The 25,427-nt window shown below is 38.7% G+C and overlaps 2 protein-coding genes across 9 annotated transcripts in view; one reads left to right on the plus strand and one right to left on the minus strand.

The window, feature by feature from the left end:
* Window positions 1-1,302: 1,302 nt before the first annotated feature.
* On the plus strand, window positions 1,303-4,515 carry LOC101159434 (RAB, member of RAS oncogene family like 2B). Of its 2 annotated transcripts, XM_023955924.1 has the most exons (9): window positions 1,303-1,378; window positions 1,846-1,918; window positions 2,034-2,063; window positions 2,162-2,241; window positions 2,528-2,607; window positions 2,901-3,012; window positions 3,150-3,247; window positions 3,488-3,571; window positions 3,675-4,515. In XM_023955924.1, exons 3-9 carry the CDS (start codon window positions 2,038-2,040, stop codon window positions 3,747-3,749), a joined length of 555 nt encoding a protein of 184 aa, XP_023811692.1. In that variant the 5' UTR covers window positions 1,303-1,378; window positions 1,846-1,918; window positions 2,034-2,037; the 3' UTR covers window positions 3,750-4,515. The 2 variants fall into 2 exon arrangements, with proteins under 2 accessions (XP_023811692.1, XP_004069734.1); XM_004069686.4 differs by having other exon boundaries at window positions 1,306-1,918.
* A 769-nt stretch (window positions 4,516-5,284) lies between these two features.
* The window catches only part of shank3 (SH3 and multiple ankyrin repeat domains 3), a 199,160-nt gene continuing 179,017 nt past the window's right edge, over window positions 5,285-25,427 (minus strand). For 3 of the 7 annotated variants that reach the window (XM_023955918.1, XM_023955920.1, XM_023955919.1), the window contains 7 exons: window positions 22,142-22,222; window positions 21,940-21,963; window positions 21,516-21,643; window positions 21,200-21,305; window positions 19,320-19,846; window positions 17,120-19,218; window positions 5,285-9,965 (listed from right to left, as the gene is read on the minus strand). In XM_023955918.1, coding sequence (XP_023811686.1) covers window positions 9,401-9,965; window positions 17,120-19,218; window positions 19,320-19,846; window positions 21,200-21,305; window positions 21,516-21,643; window positions 21,940-21,963; window positions 22,142-22,222 — 3,530 coding nt within the window. In that variant the 3' untranslated portion in view covers window positions 5,285-9,400. Of the gene's footprint in view, window positions 9,966-12,251; window positions 12,287-16,743; window positions 16,792-17,119; window positions 19,219-19,319; window positions 19,847-21,199; window positions 21,306-21,515; window positions 21,644-21,939; window positions 21,964-22,141; window positions 22,223-25,427 lie in introns of all 7 variants that reach the window. The other 4 variants (XR_002873416.1, XM_023955923.1, XM_023955922.1 and 1 more) reach the window with 4 other exon arrangements.

Consider the following 25,427-nt stretch of genomic DNA (forward strand, 5'->3'; position numbering starts at 1 on the left):
CAAATATATAATCACAGCATGTCTGATAAATTCTAGACAATAAAGACCAACATTATACTCATGTTTATAAGTTCAGCTGTAATTACACAAAAAGAGAAAACGCTGAAGTTTTAAAAGTTTTTCTTTTGTCTAAATCAAAAATGTTTCTTTAGCAAGTTTAATGTTATATGTATCTTTAGGCCACTTAACCATAATGCAGCTTCTTTGATGTTATTATTATATTTAAGCTTAACTTCAAGTTTTTCAAAAGTGACTAAATGGAAGATGCTTAGATTTGGTGCATTTATTTTGAAAGCTCCACAAAGGCGTCAGCAAACCACTCAGTGTGAAAGCTGAGCCTTTTTTGATGAACACAGAGTTGATATTCTGGTGATAATAAATATTTTTAGATCATAGAAAATTAATAATTTCCCACAACACACCTGCCCCAAGTAATACAAATGTCTCCTTTTTGTTCTCTCAAGTGGCTAACTACTGCCCTCAGGACGTCCCCTGTGTGAATCAGTTACCTGTGTGTTGGAACCTCGCTGCCAATGTAGGGTCTGATTCTAACTGGTTTATCTAACCCTTGTGCTATCCTAGGCACTTTACCATTGGGAGTAGGGTCATCTAGACCCACTGGACATTGCGTTGAAGCTTTTTTCTTCAATGATTTGTGAGTTTCACTGGTGTACATGAAATCTTTCCACCTTTATCCACCTTTGTCATGGTAGGGAGAACACGTCAATGTAAGGGTGGGGTCATCTAAGATAGAACAAGGGTTATGGTGTAATGTGAGCTGCAGTGGTGTGTCTGCAGCTGGATGCAAAAAAGCATTAGGGAGGGGTCAGAAGGTCAATCTTTTTTCACTAAAAGTTACAGAATTAATGCAAAACTATGTTCTTTCACAGCTAAATTTCAAACAAGATTCATTTTACTGAAGGTTTGAACATAATTTATTAGGACTCCCTGCGTTAAAGGTGGGGTCAGAAAGGGGACCCACCTTTCCTTACGAGGAAGACATGTATTGAATACCTCATAGGAAAATAAAAATAATATTAAATACATAAAACGAAACAAAATAAAATAAAATAGTTTGTTGGCAAAGTGAAAGTATAGGTCCATAAAAAGAAATCACATGCTATCTGTTGCAAAGAACTAATAACTGGAATTCTTAAAATACTCTACTACTGCAAATATTTTTACGATACTGTAATACGTTGTTTTTACTTCCAACAACGACAATAATACACCATTTATTTTTTTATTGAAAATATCACTGTACGGTTTGACAATTATTTTAGACAGGCAACGAAAAGAACACCAAAAACTAAGGAGGGGTCCCGCAAGCGTCCCCGTTGCATAGAAACGCAAACTGGATCCTGGAGATTTTTCAAAGGTTCAGTGTTTACTTGCTTAGATAATTGAAGGATTTCGTTTTGTCCCTTTCCTTTTAATTAGGCAGAGTACACGCAGTTACTATTCACTATAACAGCACGCTACAGGAAAGGCTAATTCTTTTAGCGGCTATAAGTATCTGTTGTCCCGTTTTCAAAAATGAACCGTCACAGCACCGATTGATGAACAAACGCTAACAAACGACGAAATTATTGTTGTTTTCAGATTCAATTAAGGTCCAATTCTTTGATTTTAGTGTTTGATCGAGCTGTTGAGTAAGAGAATTCACAAAAAAGGCGAGCCACACGATGCTAATGTTAGCTAACCGGTGGCAAACTTGCTAACGCTCCTGCCGTCGGCAGCAAAACCCGCGGGGAGCGGGACTAGACCGTTCTCCGGTGCTTCTCCGAGAAATTTCCATGGAAACTGAGGAAATGGCTGGCGATGTTGACCATACTTTTGATTTAGAGAAAAAGAAATACGACGCAGAGGAAAACGTGAAGATAATATGTCTGGGAGACAGTGCAGTCGGTAAATCCAAGTGAGTATTAGTGATTCAACAGTGCTTTTAATTTGAATAAATAATTAAATATAATAATAATAATAATTAACATTTAAGTTTAGATTGACGGAATCTGTATTTTCTCTTTCCGCAGGTTGATGGAAAGGTTTCTCATGGACGAATAGTATCCTTCAGCAGCTTTAAGGATGCACATGGATGGAGCTTTTCTGCATTTCATTTGTCAAAAGGTCTGTTAGATAGTATCCTTAACACTTTTCTCAGTCGTCCTCAGCAGATGTCAACATATGCATTGACACTCTACAAGCACACTACTACTCTAGGGAATAAGAAAGTACTGGTTGGTAAGTATAACATGATGAGGCTGTCACATGGCACAATGGAGTATTCTTACAAATAAATCAGCATAAACCACAACTATGTGGTTATCGCTCTTTTATTTTGGCAATCCATGCAAAAATATGTTAAATAAAGACCAAAATGGGTACAGAATTTGTTGGCTGTAGCATCCCAGAATGTTATTGTTCTCTAGCACTCACCTTACCCTCACCTTATCTTATTTTCCAGAGGGAATTGGTTTATCCTGTTGGAAATATCACACATGACATTTCATCTGTTTTTCATCTACAGATTTCTGGGATACTGCTGGCCAGGAAAGGTTTCAGAGCATGCATCCTTCCTACTACCACAACGCACATGCATGCATCATGGTAAAGTCTTATCCACTTGTTAAGTTAGGGCAATCTAATCATGGATTCCCACATAAACATTTCAGGGTTGTTAAGCAATTTGGAGTATCTTGACTTCAAACCACCTGCTTTAGACATTTATTCTGATACTTCCTGCTGAAGATGAGGTGATATTGACGTCTGAACAATATATTGTTAATCAGTATGAAGGTATTTAAAAACAAATTGTTTATTTGGTGCTGACTTCTACTTGTGGAAATGATGGTTTACTGTGCTTTTAACACTTACGACCAAACTCACGTTTTTCCCCACAGGTTTTCGATGTTCAAAGGAAAATCACCTATAAGAATTTATCCAACTGGTTTAAGGAGTTAAGGGAGTACAGACCTGAGATACCCTGCTGTGTGGTTGCCAACAAAATTGATGGTTAGTGTGTCTTTGACACAAAACAAAAAAAATGTTATTTTCACATCTGTGTGTATGTGTGACTTTATTTTTTCAGGTTTTTACTTTAACTTCATGCTAATTGATCTGGGTGATTAAGCTGTATTTTTCACTTGCAGCTGACTTGAAAATAACTCAAAGAAGCTTCAACTTTGCAAAGAAACACGGGCTGCCATTCTACTTTGTCTCAGCAGCTGATGGGACCAATGTAGTTAAGGTTTGAGTGAAATGTTTCCTTTACTTTGATGTCAGAATTCACTTTTTTTATTTGGCAGGATTTCATTCATTTCATTTCATTTATTTATTTGTTCCTTTCATGAAAATTATTTATGCCCAAATGTTTACATGTTTGTTTTACCTATTAATAAGGATAAAAAAAACAATGTTATAAAACTCAAAAATCATCTATTAATATTACTAAAATGCTTTCAAATTTGTCTGTTTTTTGTCACCTAAGATGTTCAGAGAAATGATCAACAGAGCGTTGGAGTACAAACAAAACCCCAGCGACTTCATGGATGAAGTCATGCAAGAGCTGGAGGTACGTTGCTCTATTTTCAGATTTCTGTTTTCGATTACATTCATTATGTATATGTTTTCATATGATGACGTGTAATTAACCTTCCACTGTCCCCCACTTGCAGAATTTTGACCTGGAGAAAAAAGAGGAGAACTCGGATGAGGATGGACTGAAAGCAGAGAATTTAGAGTTGGTTTGAATGTTTACACAAAATAATTTTTCATTTTATAAAAAAAAATACATTTTACAGATTAATTTCAGCATCATACAGCTCTGACAGATAGTTAAAAATGATTTTTTTTCAATGTTTGGATTTGGATTCTCCTGCAGTACATTCTTGTAAGCATGTTTTATACACTTTATTTATCCAGTGACAGTAGGAGAGAAAAAACAGACTTTGTAATAATTAGTTTGTCTTGTTTATCAGGTAAACTGTTGATCTTTTTTTATCTATACTCTGGAACACAAGTCTGCTATCTTAAGAGTGCAATGTTTTCCCCAATGTGGAAAAAAAACAACTTTGTCTTATAATGTGAAGAATGAAATGCTGAGACATGACATAACATAACATGTGATTCCAACACATTTCCTGCTGTTGCCAGTGATTGTATGTGTCGTGTGCAGTTTGAGCAGGGAGCTGCATTGGTTAGCTGCTTTACTTGCAATAATTTTGTTAATTCTTTTTTTTAGCACTATTACAAATTAAAGCCTGATGTACAGAATGCCCAGCATTTATGGTGACTCCTTCTAACTTTCTGTGCTTTAGCAAAGTCTGCTAACTGTAAACATGAAATATTTGTTGAGAGTTCTCTAACAAAGTCACAGGTAATTCAGTTGTTTAGTTGCTCACCCCTTCAGGATTCCTGAATCCTTACAAAAAAAACTAAATGGAAATGGATTCCATAATTCTCTGTTAGCTGACTGTTATACAGTTTTTCCTCCAAATAAACAGTTAAAAACCGTCAGCTTGGATGTGCTTCCAATATTCATCTGGTCTGCCTTTTTACTTAGTCATTTCAGAAATGTGTCAATGGGATTTTTGTTTTGTTTTTTCATTAATTTTAGTCTGTCTCTCTAAAAGATGGTGAGCTAAAAACATACAGGGTTTCCAAAATCTCCGACATTTAGAGAAAAAAATATCATATTTTGGCAACACTATAGCTAAAACATGTTAAAATAGGGGCAGGGTACTTTTTGTAACAGCCGAGTGGACAGCCATTACAAATGAAAGGATGAAAACTATGTGCTTTTTCATTCATAATAAACAGAAATTCCTTTAGCTAAGGTACTAATGCTTGAAGAAGCTTGTATTGAGGATTTCTTAATTTTTGTCAATAATTTTACTAATATTGACGGTAAAAAATGAGGGGACAACGTTTTTTGCTGGGAAAAAAACTGCTGCCCCACGTAGCCCCACCCCTGTGCCGAGGCCTGCGGGATGATTGACTTTGAGTTTTTGCTGTTTTAACCACATAAAGACTGAATCTAAGATAACTACATAAAGTTAACCTGATTGATTTCCAAATCTAAATATTAATTTGCTTTTCACAGAATTAAAATGCAAATCGACAACTGTTCTACATTATAGTTAATGTGATTGTGCTGAAGAACAAAGAAATAAGAACCAAGTCATGATGAAAAAGCAGCACGTAGAAAATGTAAAGAAGGATTTTCTGTCTGGAACAAAACTCCACAGAGTACAGATTCTATGAATGAGAGAAAAATGGGACTCACTTCATGTTTTAATAATAAATTTATTACATAAGGTAACAAACATATATCTCTGTCGTAGACATATCCTGGGCAACATCTCAGATCTTGCCTCAACCTCTGTGATCACCTTTCAACTGTTTGAGTTGACGTCAGTTTTAATACATTTTTAATAAAACATGGTTTCAGTTTTAGGTTTTTAGAGAAATATCACAGAGGCGCCCAGTTTACTCATGAGACAAGGCTGAGGTGTTGCAGTGATATGTCCACCGTTTGAAACTTCACAGTGCAAACAAGGAAAAAAATTAAATAAAAACAATAACAACAAAAGAAAAATCTTTGATGATAAGATCACTGGTTCCGGTGGGTCGCTGGTACCAGTGTTTTTTTTTTTTTAGAAAGATCACACTCTTCCTCCTACGTTTTGTAGATTGTGCTTTGTTGATTAAGAAATACGACTGGAGATAAACCCTCCTCTGAAACAAACTGATGTGTATGTCTGTTACACACTGCTCATTTGTCCTGTTTGTCTGTAGAAAGCTTACACACCAATCCAAGCAAGATTCACTACAGAGCTGATTCCTCCAACCAGGCCAGCCTGTGTCTGAGATCAGACCGTACTTTTCTCTCTGGGAACAATAATCAAATCAAGCTACTGAGTTACTATAGAAATGTAAATGCAAGTAGATATACGCAGGCTATATATATGTTCATAAATATCTAGAGACATGCATATAGCCTGCTTCTTTACAAAGAAACAACAATGACTGCAGTTCTGCCTGCAGAAGGATGTAACAAATGTCTGTTCTTCTCAAGATTTCCAGGAGATGGCACCATATTGTCATAGTATCTAACAGCATAAGAAGGCTGCAACTAAGATAGTCCTAAAGCAAAGACAAATATACATTGGAAAGTTACGTTACTTTTTGGCACATTTTTCATTTGTTATGTTTGTTCCTCATTAAATCAGCTAATATAGCGTATTCAAAACTCAGAAACTGAATGTCTGAAAAAGGAAAAAGGAGTGCTGCCGAACAGATTTTGGAGGATAGGGAGCGCATCTGGGAATGGATGTACAGAAGAGCGACACCACATGCACGCTTAAAAAGTGAGTTTTTCTTTTTTTTTGTCCCTCATTTTTTTTAATGTAAGGTTTAAAATAAAAGCATTATTCTGAAAGTTCTTATCTAATTTCATTCTGATTCTCGCAGAAAAATTCACTTTTTCTAGATCTCACTATACTAAACTAGACTCCAGAATGATAAAGTCTTTGATTAAACTGACGTGTACACTTTTTTTCTGTTTGTGTGTAAATATGTGTGTTGTAACACAGCAACAACCGGCAATCTCTGATGGTACAGTAAGGCTATATTGGACTAACTCCTAAGATGTAAACCCTAACAACTAACCACACGCTCACTGTTTTCACGCGATCTCATTGTCTCTTCCAAACAAATACACAAAAATAGAAACAAACAAGCTTTTGCACACGTGGACCCGCAGCCATACATGTGTCGAAAAGGAAAAACCACACCGAAAGATTAGGGGAATCCAGATGCATGCATGCGCTTGGACGATGAGTGGCTTTTTATGTTAGCACCTTGTCACCTTGTTTTTGTGCAAATCATCCCCTAGTTCATTGTTCAGAGTTCAAAAGTTCAAGAGTTCATAGAAAGAATAAAATCTGCTCACCTTTTCCATAGGTGGTTAACTATGCATATATGCCAAACATTCATATATAGATCTATATACTTTTAGTTTTTCAAAAATTTATATGAAATCTATTATATTTACATTGCTTGTGATAAAAAACAAATATCATAAGTTTGTTCATTCTTCTTCTTTTTTTTTTTTTTTTTTTTACAAGTGTAGTAAGTATGTTCAGAACAAACAATATTTTTCTGTCATATTTTTTCCCCCCGTCACTCTAAAATTCGGAACAGATTTAGATTTCACGTTCTACACGCTACAAAATCTACCCAAGTGGATGAGGGTAGCGGGTCAGCAACAACAACAAAAGATAAATATCAACCAAAAGTTCACATAAATCCACGAAACAAAACACTGAAGTCAAAAAGTAAAATAATCAGTGAGGTCACAGTGAGGCAGTGATTGCTATTCCTACAACCCAGATAATAGCGATTTGTTCACCACCCGCTTTAAAACTGCAAAGAAACCAAACCAAACCAAAACAAAAGAAATTAAGCTTTAACTCTTTTTTTTTTTGCCACCCCTTGGCATTCTGACTGAAGGCTCCTGCTGAGCAGAAGTTTTCGAGGGTTTCAGAGATTTTATGGCATCCTGTCAAAAAAACAGTTCATGCCAAAATGCTTTGTTTTTACGCAAATAAAACTGTTTATTACTGCCAGCAGAGGCTACTCAACACTGAATACAATTACTGATTTCTATTGTTCAAGGAAAACTCCTTGTTTCATTTCAGAACCTGGTTCTCATTGTTAGTGCGCCAGTTGCCCTTGTTTCTGATAATATTTCAACTCACTGTGACAATGGCAGAGATAAAGGGAAGCAGCGCCCAGTGAGGCTGTAAAATACTCATTTTTTCTCTTTTTTTTTTAAAGGAACTTACAGTAGCTTTCCCATCCCCACAGCCTGAGTGAGAAACAATGTCCATATCCTGCAGGTCGTTTCACTTTTCTCACAACCTATCTGCTATTTGACTGCTATCAATAACAGAAATTGTGCATCTTGCTCAAGAAATCCTCATACCGGGTCACAGGGATGGAAATTTTACTAGCTGTGGAACATTTTCTAAAATAATTGTTGCCAAAGATGATTATTGAAACAGCCACCAATCTTTCCCGGCCCAAGTTTCCATCCCTGAGTATAAACAAGCCAACAATGAAAGAGCCCCTTTTAAAGCAAGTAGCTGGCTTTGTTAGCGGCGCTCGCAGGATATTGTGAGATGATGGGATCTGTAGCTGAGACAGTGGGGATAGGTGTCAGCTGGGTCACATTTTTCGCGTCACATTATAGGATACCTTTTAGAGTAACGGAAGACCGTATAGGTAAAGCAAAAAAACAAAACAGACAAACTGCCCAAAAACTATGCAACTAGTCATGCTACCGTTAAAGAAGGGGAGAAAATTGAGTACACATGGCAGATAACAAACAAACAAACAAAAAATGCTGAATCCATACACTTTTTCTTTTAAATATAAATATGTATCTACAGTATAATTATATGAACTGATACAAATTAGTAAACTATTGGCTGAATAACAATTTTCTGTCTATACTAAACTCCAAATACAACTGCAGATTTATGTTTTCCTTTATTTGTTTATTCTCTGCAACTCAGACTTTTTTGCTGTAATAATCTATATTTAGATACATATATATTGTAAATATTTAGATACATATAAACAGTTATATCTGTGATAAATCTATATCTATATATAGATATATATAGATATAGATATTTGTGTATATATAAAGCATTTAATTATTTATATATAACTCCCTTTAGAAAAAAAACAAAGAAATTTAATATGAAAAAAGCCACGAGTGTTGGTTAAACATTCTCCAAATATGTTAGATAGCACAGTCTGGGTACCAAGGCAGATGGGTTTTCTCCTTCTGTGGAGCTCCACCTCAAGTCTCCAGTTTAGAACTGACAGCAGGTATACAGCAGGCACACCTTGTTAGAGCCGTGCCGGTACTTTTTCCGTTGCAGTGTTTCTCACTGTGGATTTCTTAATAAATTATTTTCAAAGGCAACTGAGCTTTGTGTTTGAATCAGAAACACATACTCCTGCTCTTTTGCTTCAACTGCTTAAAGCTTGGAGGGCCTTTGTCTGAGTGGGTGAGAGATAAAAATGGTCAAATGAAAAAGAAAATAGCCAATTTTCAAGCAGCCAATCTTCTCAAGTAAACTGATCATATCAGACAATTTGATTCCTTTAAAAATATCCATATTTCAATTTTCAGCTTTGAACTAAATGTTATGTTAAGTGTTAAGCAGAGCATTAATGCAGAGTGACAATGTAAAAGTCTTTCATACTAAACATAAAAGCAGCTGGAGCAAAAGAGGAGCAGTCTGTACTGTTTTTCTCATTTTTTTCAGCTCTACACCTCCCCATCTTTCTTTTCTCCAACTGTTGCTCTGTCTCAGGGCAGGGGTCAGCTTTCCAGCAGCTGCTTTAGTGCTCGTTCGATGTTCATGCGGTGTCCAACTCGTGTTACTCCCAACTCTGCAAAGTCATCCTTGGTCAAAGCTGGGAGGTGAGAGCCTTCAATCTCGTGTTCCTGAAACCCTGCTCTGTGCTCCCCTAGATTGATGCTCTCCAGCCAGTCTCCGACGTCATACTTGTTCCAAAGGTGGAGGGGTTTCTGGTGGAAGGGTCGAAGTGCTAAAAGGGGCGAGCCTAACCCCGGGGAATGGGACGGGGATGGGGAGCGAGAGCGCGACCGAGCGCTTGAGCTCCTCATGACAAATCGCACCTCTTTGGGCTCCTGTGGTAAGCTGAGGCTGGAGGACTTGAGGATGGTTTGTGGTGGTGTCGTTGGTGATGTTGGAAGGCCATAGCCTGAAAATCGTCCAAGGGGATCACCCCGGTCAGGTGAGCCCGAGCTTGGGCTGGGGGTACGTCGCGTGACGGGGTAGCGGCTACCAGGGCGGATGGTGAATGTGGTTCCATAGCTTCTCTGAGAAATGGTGTGGAGTTCACCTAAGCTGCTGAAAAGTCTGTTAAAAACACACAGATTGTTTTGGAAATGTCAACAAAGAATACAAATGTGATCAAGTGAAGAAGAAGAAAAAGGAAAAAGTTTAGTATTTTATGTAAGCGTTAGAGCAAAGTAGCCCAACATTGAGCCGCACACATCCATGGATGTGAATAACATCTAAGGTTTTATCAGTGCATCAATTTAATGCATAATATTTCACACTCATGAATAATTGTCCTCATATATGAACATTATATGACAAGCACAGCATAGATTTCTACTTGTTAATAAAGTAAAAGTTCCTAATCGTTTTTTACTTATGAGAGAAAACAAGGTCTTGTGGTAATCATCTTTACAGTAGCATTTATGCCACCACCTTTTGCTCAATATCACTCTTTTGTGAGTTCAAAATTTTTGTGCCCCACAAATTTGTTTTAGTTTACAACAGTGTTAAGAAACATTCTCATTTATACTTTAGATACTTCGTAATTGAAATCATACGACTACAAATTAAAATAAACATTTAATCAAGCTTACAGATAGTCTTTGGTTTAAAACTGGATGCACAGTATTTTAACTAATAAAGAAAAGCTGTCAAATAAACTGAAAATGTGTGGAAAATATGATCTCAGTGATACAATAACAATGAAAATATGAAAAAAAAGGTTAATTGGAAGGTGAAATCCTGTTTTGAAGATATATTGTGTGCCGCAGTTAGTACCCATTACAAAAAGATGTATTAAAGTTACCCCCCCCCCCAATATCTACATAAAGATAAAACTTATGATAAAAGTGAAAATAAAGTTAAATCAATGCCCAAGAAGACAAATAGACTGAAAACCACAATAATCTCTGGCGTGCCCAAAATAATTCCATCCTTTATGGAATCCAGCGACACATGTTCAGAATAATCGAACAAAGAAAGATTTCATAATAAAATTTAGATTTGTGTTCAGCAAAACAGAAACCTAAAAGCCTTTTGGTTAATCAAAGTACATGTGTGAGAAAACTAAAAAATAAATAAAAGACTAAAGTAAAGGACTATTGTGGTTTTATAAAAGAAAAAAATAAATTGAATAAAATCGGACACCACCAAGAGTTTTTACCTTATGAATAGTTCGCTTTACGCGTTTTTGCCGATCAGGTGTTCCTAAATACCAAATTAAAGTGCTACAATAATAAATCTGAATCTTAACTATACAAAATAGCAATCTAAGCATCCAAGAAAAAAAACATGGAAAGTGTAATTCAATTTTTCCTGCTTAAAAGATCCAATACGAACAGCTTCTAAACTTTTAAAAGCGTGCTGAGTGGTTCAATTTTTTAAACCAAAATCAAAAAGCCTGTGTTGTTTTTTTCGTTTATGCAGAGCGGCAATAGTTCATTGGAAATTCGCCTCTTAGTTGTGGGGGGGGACTTTTGGCACAGAGGAGCAATCCCACCCCCTTCCCCCTCCCCGCTGCCGAGAAGTCGCAGCGGGGTGCTTGTGACCCGCCCATCTTATTTTCTACGTTACAAACAAGCTCTTTTTCAGACTGCATTTTTTAATCTGCTCCTGATTCACCACAATTTAAATAAATATTCAAAAATACAATTTTGAGCTGAATTTTCTTAATATATATGCCCTCCATCATGAGAAAATGCCACAATTTTATGCTTAAAAAAACAAAGAAACATGTTTTTTTTCTGAGGGAGTCTTTAAAACATTTAGGAAATGAAAAACTTTTAGAAACTGAAGACAAATCAAATGTTGAAGTACATTTAATTTTTCACCGGTTAAAGTTGAATTTTAATCAGATCAAATGCATTTAGAGAACTAGAGGTTTAGAACACTAATGTTCAGGTGACTTAATGTACCATTAAGTCTCAAATGCATAACAATAAGAACTAAGATGAGCTTACATTTCAAAACAAATTTAGAAGAAAGATGTTAAACCAGCTAACTTAAAGTTACTTGATTTTAAAATTTTATACTGGCATATAATGAGAATGCTTCTTTAGAATAGGTTCTTTTTTCAGCATTCTTTCTACTAGCTGAACTTAGAAATAAAAAGTGAAAAGCTATTTATGAAAAGAAGGGTATGCAGGTAATAGAACGATGACAGAAAAATGTAATATAGGAGTTTGTCTAGCTAGCAAAGCTGAGGCCTGAATGTGGTAAATGGTAGTATTAAAGGCTTCAGGTTTATTGTAAGTGTTGAAAACTTTTGACGTGAGGTGAAATTAGGACTAGAATATACACAGGCTGGAGAAAAATGATCTACAAGAAGCCAACAGATATGAGATGAGCTCTATGCACACTTACACAGTAGTCCTGCCCTCCTGGGCGCACAGGCAGTGCTAGACCAATCAGATCAGAGCAGCAGGGCGGAGCATGCAAGGTGAGCAGAGAGAGAGCAATGGGAGAGAATGTTAGCATCACTCCATGAGACGCAGTCTGCCAACCAGACTCAACATCTGCCTCAACCAACACTGCTGTCCCCGACACGCTCATTTGCATGATGTAAATGTGTCACTTGCACTGTGCTGATGTGCTTGCATGGCAAAGACAGCAGGGCAGGTTTCAGCATTGCTGGAAGGTCCGACCGGTGAGCTACATGAGAAAGAAATGAACACACTCTTCACATACTGCACAAAACAAATGAACAAATGAAGAAATATAAGGTCGGCATACGTCTCTGACCTTTAAAGCTGGGATTGTACTTCCTTTAATACATACAAATACATGAATAGAGTTTATGGTGATGTATGGACTGCACTGTATCCAAAGGAGGTTCATAAAATACACAACTACGATGTGCTCTGTTTAAAATACAGGTTACTAGATCTAAAGGGTCATCTAAGCAACACATTCAGGGACAATGTCTATCCTTATCACACAGAAAAATAAAACGTGATTTGAACAAATTTGTACAAACAACAGTTAACAAAACCAAATAAGAAACACGTTTCAAACCACTCAAAGTTGTCACACAAAGCAAGGTGGATACAAAAGACACGCAAAAGCTCTGAGGTATTGACGGAGGTTTGGAAGTATCGGATCTTAATGGAAGAAGGGATTGAATGATCAAGCATTACAATGAAGAGTGCTGGGCTTCCTATGGCACAGGTGAAATGCTGCACAAGGTGAGGAGAAACAAATACAGATGCAGTGAAACACACAGAGAAATAATGGTGTGAATGATCATCTTTGTCACAGCCAAACACAATTGACCATCAGGATGGTAACGAGAGTATGAGCCCAATCAGAGCTGTGTGTCAGATGGTATGTTATGTTCTCATTTCTTATTGTGGAACAAAGACTGATCCCTGAATTTCATTAAAAAAAAAAGGATTGTTGTCTTTTTTTGTCCACAACACTTAAATAACTGATAGGTCAAGTTGATTAATTACTGTTCCAAACACTGTTCTACCTAGAAACCTTGGAAATTTACGAATGTGTTGGTATTGCACTGAAAGCCCATCCATGCAGCTGGCAGTGCCATTTAAAAAATTAAAAAGATGTATCTAAATGGGACACTTAACCCGAGTTTGTGTAATGTGGGAACCCAAATAGTGGCTTACAGAACCAGAAGACTAAGAAGGTCCAATATTTTTCCCATATTTTTCCCACTACACATAACAATGTATGGTCAGCAAGGCCGACCATTGTAGACCAAGATTTACACATTGCTACTCTAGGTATGCTGTCTTATTGTTGATGATTGTTTAACTCTGACTGTAGTGGAATCCTCTTTTTTAACAAACAAACAAACTTTAGAGGTAACAGCTATACCAGGTCTGCAACCTGAGGCTCTGGAGCCACTTGTGGCTCTTTTACCCTTCCACTGTAACGCTCTGGTTAAAGAAAAATCGAAAGTCTACTTTGAAAATTAACTGTTAAAAAAGGGAAGTAAACAAAATTGAACTTAATTCAACTTGTTCACAAACAACTGAGAGATACGTATCACTCCACAAGATTCCTGACTATGTTTCAGAAAATCTCTAAAAATTTATCCATCCTTCCTAGTTGACCAAAGTTGTACCAAAACACTGAGATTTTTTATTTCAGTGTATCACAGAAAGTCTATCCGAGGTCATTAAGAACAACCATAATTCAAACCTAAGGGGCACCAGATTATAAAGCAGATTTTTTAGATTTTAAGATTATGATCCCACTAATACAGCAGGAGTCATTATATCAGCTCTGATTTAATATGAGTTTGTTTTCTGAATTAGTGGCTTGAGTTGCAACGCAAATAAACCTGTTATTTTTATCATTATTGCTGACAACACAATACCTACTTTTTTGCATTACGATGATCCTATGTGGCACAAAGTGTACCGATATTTTATTTTGAAAAGGAGTCATAGTAATAGCAACATGATACAAATTTGTGACTTTCTAAAGGGTGAAATAAGACTTTGTGGCTCCTACTGGGTTATGGTCAGTGAGAAATTGACTTGAATGGCTCTTTAAGGGTTGAAGGCTGAAGACCCCTGAGTTATACAAAGGAACAGCATACAAAGTTTCCAACAATGAGATAAAACGGAGATAACTTTTTTTTTTTGTTAAACGGGGACAACTGAACGGTAGTTTCACGTGTGGAGTTAGTTTCCATCTCCAGCAGATGCAAAATTTAATACTTTTCTAACATTGTCACTCAGCTTTGACACCTTAAAACAAAATTTAAAATGTAAATATGTGATTTCATGTTAAAAAATTGCCAGTCACAAAAAAATATAAATAAACAAAGTCGTCAAAAACTAAGAGAAAACCATCCAACATTTGGTTAGAGCTTGTTACGTACGTTAACAAGGCTGTTAATGCAAAGATCACGGCAGGAACATTTTTACACACCATTATGTTCAAATACTGTTACAGCTACATCCTTATATCTTTGAAGTCATCACTGATAACCTTATAATGAGTGATGGGCAGAAAACTGTTTTATGACGTTACTTTCAGTGATGACTGCAAAGGGTTTTGGAAAAGGAGATGCAGTGTATTTGAACTCTGGGGAAAGATTGCTTCAGCAGGGTCAAAGGTTAGAACTCAAACATGACTATGTGAAAGAAATGAGGAGAGTCTTTCAGGAAATGTGTGCCTTAAGCAACATCACCTTGTTTGCATCGGCAGATAATCTACACAATCTTGCATGGATGCGGTCATGTGAAAAATGAATGCACTGTGAATTTAATTTAAAGAGAAATTTTTGAATGAAATATCTTGGAATAATTTTGTATTTGGACCTAAAACATGCTCAAAAATATCAAAAATTGCAGCTTTCCATGTATACATTTGTCATTGCTTTCCCCCAAACTCTCTGGAATGACCTAGATTGGATTCAGCTGAACCCTTGATGGCTGAATCCCTGATGAATTTTTAGACTGTGGTAAGCCAAGCAGAGCACAGAAGGCGGCAGGGAATGTTGTCTGAGAATTCACCTGGTAAAATATTTGAGTCCGCTATACTTAGTTTGACCTTACAGAGAAGAGTGAGCGACCTTGGGAGCATTTTGGGCAGACAACTCGAGCAGAGCGTTTTAACTGGTTACTCCTCCCTAGGGCGGTTCAGTCAAACAACTCACCTGTTCAGTGTCCTATTTAATTCCATGCGTGCATGTCCATGCCTTCTCTTCCTTTACCGCAAGCGTTGCGTTCATCAACCCACTCCCCTCCCCAGCTTCCACCTGTGAGCTCCGTTAAAGGTAGTTTATTACCCAAACGTTTTATGGAGATATTGTCTTATGTAATTGAACGGAGCTTATGCCAAACTTAAAGAATGGGAAAATAAATTTCTTTACTGCATGAGTTGTCTGACTGAAATGTTTTTGGTGGACAGTGGAACATTTTCACATAGTCAAAGAATATTTGGATTGAGAGGCAATTTCCAAACTTTATGTACAAAACAAGCAGCCAAGTTACATCAGGCTGAACTGGCAGCGATATATGAGTCGTGTCCCTTTTAATTCACAGAAGTGCCAACCATCTGAAAATTGATCATGGAAGATAAGAGAACTGCGGTTCCTGCCCGGTTAGAGTTATATGACGGCAAGTCTTTTAGATATGGAGAAAGATTTGCGAGAATATCACTGGTTCGACATTTCGCACCAAGCCTTTTCCAACTGTAGGTGCCAGGCATGCGCTAGTAAACAGTAGAAAAAGAACAAGAAGAAGAGTTTCCTCCCTGCTTGTCCAATGCGAACACCATGGGCTAAACAATTTAACAATAGCACAATTTTAATGTCTGCAGTAGAAACATCTCTTAGTCATTTTGCAATAACTGTCCGCGTGGTTTGCCCCCTTTTTATATGTCATGCATCTGAATTTAGATACTTTAAGGAAATACTTAATGATTTTTTAACATTCAATTATTTTATTTTGTTCATGGATGTTAAATTTTTGAAAGAGTGCATCCTCTTTTCACATGACTTCATGCATAATCAGATTGAACAACTAGATTTATTGACTTCTGTTGTCTACAGCTAACAAAGACAAAGATTTATTAGTAGGACAAGAAATATGACCGTGACAAAGAGCAGTCTTGACCAAAGACCGGAGCCATCATTTATCTGCAGTGAGAGTTCTACACCCAATCCTTTCTCTAATGCACTGTGCTATAAATCCTGCTTTAAAAGATCGCCTAAGTAGCACTAAAGGAATGACACGATGCAAACAAGGTAACATTTTACATTTAAAGGAAAACACAAGAAAGGAGATGTATTTGAGGGATTTATATATTTCAAAGAGATTAGTTTGTAGGTTTTGTTAAGGAAAACCATTTATTTATTAAATAAAAAAAAGCTTTGGTTTACCCCTATGGTCTATAACTTTAGGGTTTGCTTTCTTCAGTGTCCTCACATCTGCAGAAATATATAGAGGGTTTTATTGTATTTTCAAGAGTTGGCTTTAAAAAAGAATCCCACAGATAAGAACAAAAACCAGTACTGTGCAAAAGATTGAAAAGATAAAATTGGAGCTCACTAGTGTTAAGTATTTTAATCCACTACTACAAATGATGGTTACCTCTGATTAATATTTTACATTTTACAGTGTAAATAAAAATAACTTTCCAAACATAAAACAGAACACATTTTTAAATAGCTGTTTTTTTAAATGAAAAATATTCCAAGTTTAGATAAAATGAGAGGACAGTTAAAACTTCATCTTAGGCATGCAACTCTGTCTTACCTGGCCCCTGTTACAGGTGACTTCCTCCCTGGGTCAAGTGATGTTCCCAGTGGCTCCTCACCCAGTGACCTAGTGTCTTTATTTAACTGCTGTAGACGTGAACTTAGCTCCCCTATTACAGAAGGTTTTGTACCTTCATCTGCACCCAGCCCAAGTCCCAGTCCACCAAGATTGCCCAAACTTCCAATGCTTAGCCCCACCCCTGGGCCTCGAGGCTCCACTGGGTCCCCCCACAGCTTGGACCTCCTTTGGAAGAGGTAGCGAGGCTTGGTGGGGCCTAGACCAGTCACAGAGGCAGAACCTCCTGCAGGGAGCCCAGCTCCTCCAGCTGCAGCAGCAGCCAGGGCAGCAGCCTGTTGTTGGGATAGCAGCTCACTGTCGGAGCTCTGCTTCAGTAGAGGGTCCCTGAAGGTGACGGGGCCTTTACTCCCTCCTATCTGGGACTTGAGTCGGGGCTTAGGAGGCACTGGTGGCTTGTCGAAAACAAATGTCTGCCCGTCGGCATAGGAGGTGTGCGTGGTGTGTGTGTCAGCAGGCTCACCGCTTTCTGACGACAGTGTGGACATGCTGGAAACCGTGGAGACAGTGCTGGTGGTCTCAAGATGATGATCTCTTTCTCGGTCACTTGAGCTACGTGTGTCAGCCTCCTCCACGCCTGAGTCAGCCGCAGAGCCAGACTCACCCACTGGTGGGGGCTCCAGAGGGTCAGATGGTTTCCCTGAGACAGCTGCAGCACTGTGTAGACGTGAGGGCTGCTGAGGCTGAGGCTGGGTGGGAGTCACAATAGGGGTTAACAGGGTTGAGGGAGTTTGGGGTGTTGGTGTTGTTGGGGTTCCAGGAGAGGTGGAAGCCTTAGCAGGGGATGCTGGCGTTGGATGTGCCTGTGCCAGCAACCCATTTGCAAACTCGTCTGGAGGAGGAACTACTCCGATCTTTCGTAGCTCTTCTCTTGTTTCCTCATCGCTGGAGGATAAAACAGCAGGGGGCAAAGTGACTGTGTATGTGTCCGCATCCTCCTCTGAACTTCCCTGAGCCAAACTCTTCTCTTGGCAAGGGGTGGCAGGATGCTGAGTTTGAGGTAAGACCTGGGACTGGGGTACAGTGGGACTAAGAGGTTTAGCCTGCGGACTTGGTGTTTTGCTGGGCTCCATCGAAGCAAGCACTGGTATCTGTTCAAGTTCTGAACCCATTCCAGCAGCTTGACCATTATTGGTGGCATGTACCATGATCAGTCCTGCTGTCTTCTGTTGTGATGTGTCCATAATGCTAATCAACATGCTCTTTTTATCCTCTAGTCTCTTTTCTTCTCTCCTTTCCTCTACTCTTGCTTCCATCTCTTGACGGAATGATATAGGCGATGGTGATGGTGCCAACTGAGGCTTGGTGGGCTGAGGAGCTAAAACAGATGCAAGGGAAGATCCAACTTCATATCCAGCTGCCTTGCTGCTTTTAGGTGAAAATGGAGGAGAACTAGTTGCACCATCACCTCGAGGAGACTCTTTGGTCTGAATGTCAATAAACATTACTCCCTGACCGACTCGGTCCTGTTTAGTCCGAGGTTCTGGGCTGCCAGTTGGAGACTGGCTCTGGGAGGTTAGTGCCCTTTCTCTTGCAGCCAGCGCAAGAGCCAGTGGAGAATTTGGGTCAAGAGGCTTTCCTGTAAGTGGATGGATAAAGGTGGTCCCACTAGGAGAGGGGCTAAGAGCCAAGGCAGGGGGAGGAAGCTGTCCCAGCTCTCGAGTCAGTATTCTTTCATCTATAGAATGAGACTGAGTCAAAGAAGGGGAATCAGGGCTTGTTGATGAGCCCTCCAGGGTCCCGACAGATAGGAAGACAGTGGATTTCCTTCTTTCTTCTAGACGCCGCTCACGATCTTTCACAGCTCCAGCAATTGCTGCAGCAAAGGGGCCCTTACCCTGAAAAATCATCTCTCCTTGGGCCCGCAAACGCTCCCGCTCAATCATCAGCTGCTGCTGGTAGTAATCTGCACGGCTGGTGTTAGTGTGCCCGTGGGTATGTGGGTGTCTTCCTGAGGGTGAGCTCTCTCGTGAGTGGGCAGCAGCTAAGGCTAAACTAGCTTTTTCTTGTGCATCTTCTACCTGAAGTGGACAAAATACATGAAGATAAATGCCACAAGCTTGACATACTGCAGAGAGAATAAAAAAACAAGACAACAAATCCACCCTAACTTGTAACGTACCTGCAGTTGTTTTACCAGAGGACTCTTTTTTCTTTGTGGTTTGGTGGGCGTGTACAATCCAATGCTAAACTGACCCACATTTGCGTAAGGGTTGTCAATAATCCGACCCTTTCTTTTTATCCGCTCAGGTGGCGTAGCAGCACAGGGACGAGGGATTTCTGTCGGCTCTACAGGTTGATGGGAAGAATCCTGCAGGATAATCATTGAGCAAGCTTTTTTCTGTCTCTCAATGTGAGTGGCCTGCCGCTGAGCGGCCTCATAAGGCAAGTCCAAGGAGGACGGCTTAAAGCTAGAACGTCCTCCGGGCTCATGGCTCTGACTCTGGGTCCTAGATGGGGGAGGAGGAGGGCAGAAAGGTGGAGGAGGACCCGTGTCTAGGTAGTAGGGAGGAGGGGGAGGCGCCGTTTGGGGAGGTGGAGGGATTGGATGGCCCTGTGAGTGGTCCCGGAGGCTGTCTGTCATTGAGGAACTACGGGGAAATCTGTGCTCGCCTGCAAGGGCAGATAGTCGATCCTCCTCAGTTGCACCTGAAGAGTAGAGGGAAACATCAGCCATGAGAATGAAACATTTTTCAACCTACATTAGTGCAGCACAAATATACAATGGAGCACATCCATTTGTTAAATTTGCCCTTTCTTAATCCCAGTGATTTTTATTAAAAAATACATATATGTTGAATTAAGATCAGGGGCTCAGTTACCTATGTTTATGTTTCATTGGTCCTCAGCCAAACAAAAGCTGTCATTGTGGAACCTAATTTGGATTCAGAGGTAATACGGAGGAGGATAACTAAACTAGTATGATGAAAGGTGGGGAGGCATTGCGCATATAACTTAAAAAAATAAGCAGCAAAAATTGTTTACATTAAAAATGTAAAGATTATCAGCTGACTTGATCAAATATGGCAGATTTGATAAAAATAGACAGTTTGGTAAAACGTAAAATTAAATAATGCTTTGGTGGGGGCATAAACAAGCAGCTTAACAGCGAGCGTGTCTTTGAAGTCTCATTCCAACCATCTTTTGTTGCCATTTTTAGTCAAAATCAAAAAACTTGTCCCTTTCTAGGACAGAGTTTCTGCAAAGCGGCAGGAGTAGCTCGCCCAGCGAATTTTCTACATAAATACGCTCTTTGTCAAACCGCACTTTTTTGTCTGCTCCTGATTCACAAGTTGAATAAAGAAATACTCAGAAACGAATTTTGAGCTTAATTTTCTTGATATATGTCCTCCATCATCAGAAAAATACCTAAAGAACTTGTTAAAAACACTAAAAACACAATTGTCATTGTCGTGGGTCCTTTACATGTCTGCTTCCATCTTCCAATAATGGCACAAACAAACCTAATGTTTCATTCAGTCTAGTATTACAGTTACAGAGAGGAAAAAATGTTCTCAGATTTTAATATTTAAAAAACGTGCACACCAAAAAGTTTGTAATAAAAAATGTTTCATCTATTACTATAAAATTGAATGTTAGAGCATAACAACACTATTAAATGTAATGATTAACTATAGCTGTGTGTTGGCAGTGGCATTTAGCCATGTTTTGACAAGCTTGCTTCCAATTCTCTTAGCAGATGCTAGGACAAGCAAAAGTTGGCATATATATCAAATGATTAGTCCAATTTTTTGCAAGTCCTTTCTGAAAAAATATGTGTTCAAATTATTTCCAAATTCTGCACATTTTTCTTTATCCAAAGACTTGGCTTGGGAATAACCAATATAGACATATCTTTTTTTGTGTAGATCATTATAATATTTGACTTTTCAAGTTTTAATATCCTCTACTGATCACATTTTCATGTTAATTCTTCTTGGAGGTTTAATATCATTTTATCACATTTGTTTTATATCTGGGCAGACTGGATGCATGTTTTACCAAAAGACTTGGTCCTGGACATTCCCTTTGGTAGTGGTATGTGACCTCTCTCAATCCCTGGGTGAAGAGCTCCATGGAAAGTCATCCCTTGTCTCTCAAAGAGTGACTGCAACACAAATTCCCCAATCACACATTTGACATGTGCTAAAAAAACAACAAAAATGACACCAAACTGATAATATATTAAAAAGTATCTCATTGTACATGTAGATTAGCTACGATGGTGAGTGAGCCAGGCTTTCTTGAGTATGCTGTGTATCAGACCAGGCTGTTATGTGTGCCAGCATGGTGCCATGTACTGAGTAGGTGCACTCACACTGATCTCTGCTGGTGTGATTCTCCTGCTGGTAGGCCGTTGTTTGACAGTAGCTGCTCTGTAATCTGCCTCGGAGGGCTGTGAACGCATCATAGATTCTTGCGATGCCAACATCTCATCTAGTCTTTCTGTGAAGAAAAATGGGCCAGAACTAAATACCCAGACATAGGATTGTAGAAATGTGTCATTATGACTGTTATGGACATTAAGGGCACAATAAAAAAGACACATTTATAATGTAACTACAGACAGCATTGTTAAATAGTGCGTTGTAGTGCCAAACTAAATCATGGTCTCAAAAAAAAGAAAAAGAGATGAACAGAAAAAAACAGAACAGAAAGAGTTCATGCGTCTGAATGTTTCTGTTGTAATGAATCTTCATTAAGATGCTCACAGATTTATCAGTTTCTTGTCTCACACTCACCTCCCCTTTTCCGCCGAGCAGAAGCTTTGTAAGAGAAAGATAGCATCAGCAGAGGAGGGAAAATGACAAGAACAAGCCAACACAAGTGACTACTCTAAAAGTCTGTAGATACAGCTGGTTTCAAGGACAAAGTAAATGCAGAACACTGACAGGAAAGGAGTAAGGAAGATCTACGTTTTTATGCCAGTTGTTTGGCACTCACCCAGTTCTTCAAGCTCAGCGGTCATGGACTTGGAGCGCAGAGTCAGGGTTGTGCTGGGAGCTCTTTTTGGTGGTGGGGGAGCTGTGGGGAAAAGGCAAGGAGTTGAGGAGGAAGTTGAGGGGGCTGAAAATCCTTTGGCTCTGCGGTTCAGTGCTCTCCTGGCACACTCCAGGCGACCAGCCCATCCCATCTTCACAGCTTTGACTTGGACAAATTCGGTTGAACTTGATGTCTCGCATTTACCCAAGACCTTACTCAGAGCACGGTCAGAGCCCAGCTTCTTCATGGTTCGTTTTCACTTTGTGTGACGACTGATCAGTAAGTCAGTGCGCCTTCAGGACTTTCATTTCTGCAGTCTTTATGATGCACCAGAATAATTCCACAGAGCAAAAGGGCAGCAAATGAACAAACAATCTTCTTTGTAGCATTGCTGTCTTTTTTTAGTTCACCACTTCAGCACAGAGCAGCATAATTTATTCCCAGCAGAAGCCAAAATGAGTAAAGCAAGTATTTAGTGGGAGACACTAATCTATCCTACCTTCATTATACCGTCTGTCTGGAGTTTAGCAAATGTACATCATACAGAAATGCAACACTTTGCTTTAACGCGCTCAATTATCTTTACTCAGAGAAAACCCCCCTAGGGAGCAGACACTGGCATGTGGGTTGACAGATTAAGAGAAGACAGTGAATCTAAAAAGTAAGAAAAATTATAAACTGCAGGCTTCTAGAGCACATCGGAGCCTTCCGATCCTTCTGCACTTACACAGCATCTGGGCTGTCACCATCCCAGTTCAGAGCAATAAAGCAGAAACTGCATGCTTCCAGAAAAACAAATAAAACAACAATCAGAAGCTTCAAAAAGACTGAAAAAACACTGACATCAATCCTACTGAAATAATATTGCTATTGTGATGTTTAATTTGCAGCAACAGTAAAAATGCCATGCATCAGAACAGTTATGATAAAGCCGCAGTCAGCAGTGGTCTCCACACGCTAGCCAAGTTTCCAGACAATATCCCAAAAGAGAGCTCCCGCTGCCTTAGATCAACCAGCAAACACTCAATGCACCACTGTGGAGCGATGGGTCTCTAAAGCCCACAAATGCCCCAGTGCCTTACTAGAGCATAACTACCAGGCTGTGGCCAGAAGCTGCACATCTGGTGTACATACGCCATCCTGGGTACTGTCCATATCAGACATCTTCATTTTCTCTCCAAGTTGCACATTGTGCTACAGAAGAAAGAGGGCTGAGGAGATGGAGGAGGATGGGAAAAGAGAGAGGAGCAGAGACTCTCTCAGATGGAGAGAGAGTGTTGCTGCTGCTGTAATGTAATGCTTAATTCAAACATGCAGTGTAGTCACCATGGCAACGGTGGCAGTAGTGAGGCCACGCATGGTGCAGAGAGTGTGTTTGCTTGAGAGTCTCTGTGTCAGCATGTACTTTTGTATAAAGGTAAGTGCAACACGCAGGGCTTGTCCCACCGGAGGTGCACGCGGTGCTCTACAACAGCCATGGATTCAAAGAAAAAATGAAGGAGGAGTTTGGACAAAGAGAATTGGGTTGTCTTTGAGCGCTGCAAAAGCAGCCACACCTCATCTACAGTAGTCTTCAACTCAGTCTGCTATGTGAGTCAAAAAAAAACTACAGGAATCTAACCAGCAAATGTTTTTCTCTAATCCTTTTATTTTCAAACACTAAATAAAATAGTTAAAAAAAAAACATGATAAACAAAAGAGTGGGTAGAAGAAAAATTTTAAATTCCTCCATTCTTCTATATATCCTCTATTCTATGAACTATTCTGCTGATGGTCATTTAAAATATTCAATTTTTTTTTTACATCAGGCTCAATTCTTTAGCCAATAGAAGTGTTAGTTAGCTTTGCTTCTGTCTATCATGTCTAAAAGAGAATTTTTATAAAACATAGAAACATGATAAATAAGGATTTTAACTGCACTCAAAGCAGTAATTTGAGGCATTAACAAAAATATTATACCAATTATGACAGCTGAGATTAAACTACTGAGACTTTTATTTTTAATCAAAACCTCTTTTTGTAACCAGAACAACCTTTTATTTTTAATGGTTATGGCTGGAGACTCAAAAAACAATTTGGTAAACATGAGTTTTAGTTACATAAGACACTATGAAAACAGAAGGTAGCTCTGAAATATACAATAGAAACAGTAGCCTTTTATTATACTTCACGCTTGAGTCAGACTGGGAAATGTATCTTGCTTGAGCTCCCAACTCCGGCTTGAGATAATGTTAGAAGAACATGTGGTGTCAAAAACCAATACATCACCTTAGTGGAAAATGTTTTCACAAAAGGTAAATATATAAATAAAACATTAACAGTTTTATGTAACTTATTTCAACATTTAAAATTCCAAATTGTCTGCAATCTGAAAGTGTGAACAATTGTAAAATTGCGCTATTAATGCAAGTTTTAAATACTTATCCCTGTATTTACTCATTTATTTAAATAGAAGCTTCAGTTGTGTTGAACTCATGTTGGTAACTCAAAAGTTGGAGACGGTAATCATCTGAAGGTCACAATGTGAAGCAAAACAAGAAATTCTGACTTTAGATACATCTTTGGTATTTAGTTGGCCAGGATTTTCAGAAGCGATAAAGAATTAAAATATATATCCTAAAATAAAATAAGAAGGACGCGTGCAGGAGTCAACTGAATGAAGGAGAGCTTTAACTTGAGAGCAAAACTGGAAGCAAGTCACACAGTCGTGATCTCTCCGGCAGCGAAGTGAAAAACAAAGGATCTTGCTCCCTGACTCAAATTGCATCTGCTTGATGAAAATACCAAGTACTACTAAATCTAAAATCATGTGTTGCTGCAAAAAATTTCAACAAATAAAAAGACATTGGATAAAAATCTCAATCTTGCTTGGAAAAAGAACTTCCTGGTATTTAATACGCAGAATTCTCCTAAAATGTTTCCCTTTTAGTCGCTTAGAAAGACTTGGTTTACCTGCAGTGACAGCTTTCCTGACAAACTTACATAAAATATTCATTTAACTATAGTGAGACACCCTGCTGTCTCCCAAAACACCTATAAACAGTGGACTGCAATGTTAGAAGATGCTCTTTTTCCTGTAGCACAGCTGCACGTGTATATCCCTTAATCCAGTCACAGGGGCTGATGTTTGATCCAGCCAGACTGAGAAAGAGAAGGTCAACAAACATGTTTTATGAAAAGGAAATGCACACAAGGGTCTTGTGGGGTCCCTTTGCCTGGACTCTTACATTTATGTTCACTGCTCTGT

Source organism: Oryzias latipes, chromosome 6, assembly GCF_002234675.1.
Source record: "Oryzias latipes chromosome 6, ASM223467v1".
Classification (NCBI taxonomy): Eukaryota; Metazoa; Chordata; class Actinopteri; order Beloniformes; family Adrianichthyidae; genus Oryzias; species Oryzias latipes.

Excerpts from the sequence above, each read along its gene's own strand:
- LOC101159434 (XM_004069686.4), top strand. The coding sequence starts at position 1,797 with ATGGAAACTGAGGAAATGGCTGGCGATGTTGACCATACTTTTGATTTA. Across the intron at positions 2,064-2,161 it reads AGGTTTCTCATGGACGAATA|TCGTCCTCAGCAGATGTCAA; the intron begins GTATCCTTCAGC and ends CACTTTTCTCAG. Across the intron at positions 3,572-3,674 it reads AAGTCATGCAAGAGCTGGAG|AATTTTGACCTGGAGAAAAA; the intron begins GTACGTTGCTCT and ends CCCCACTTGCAG.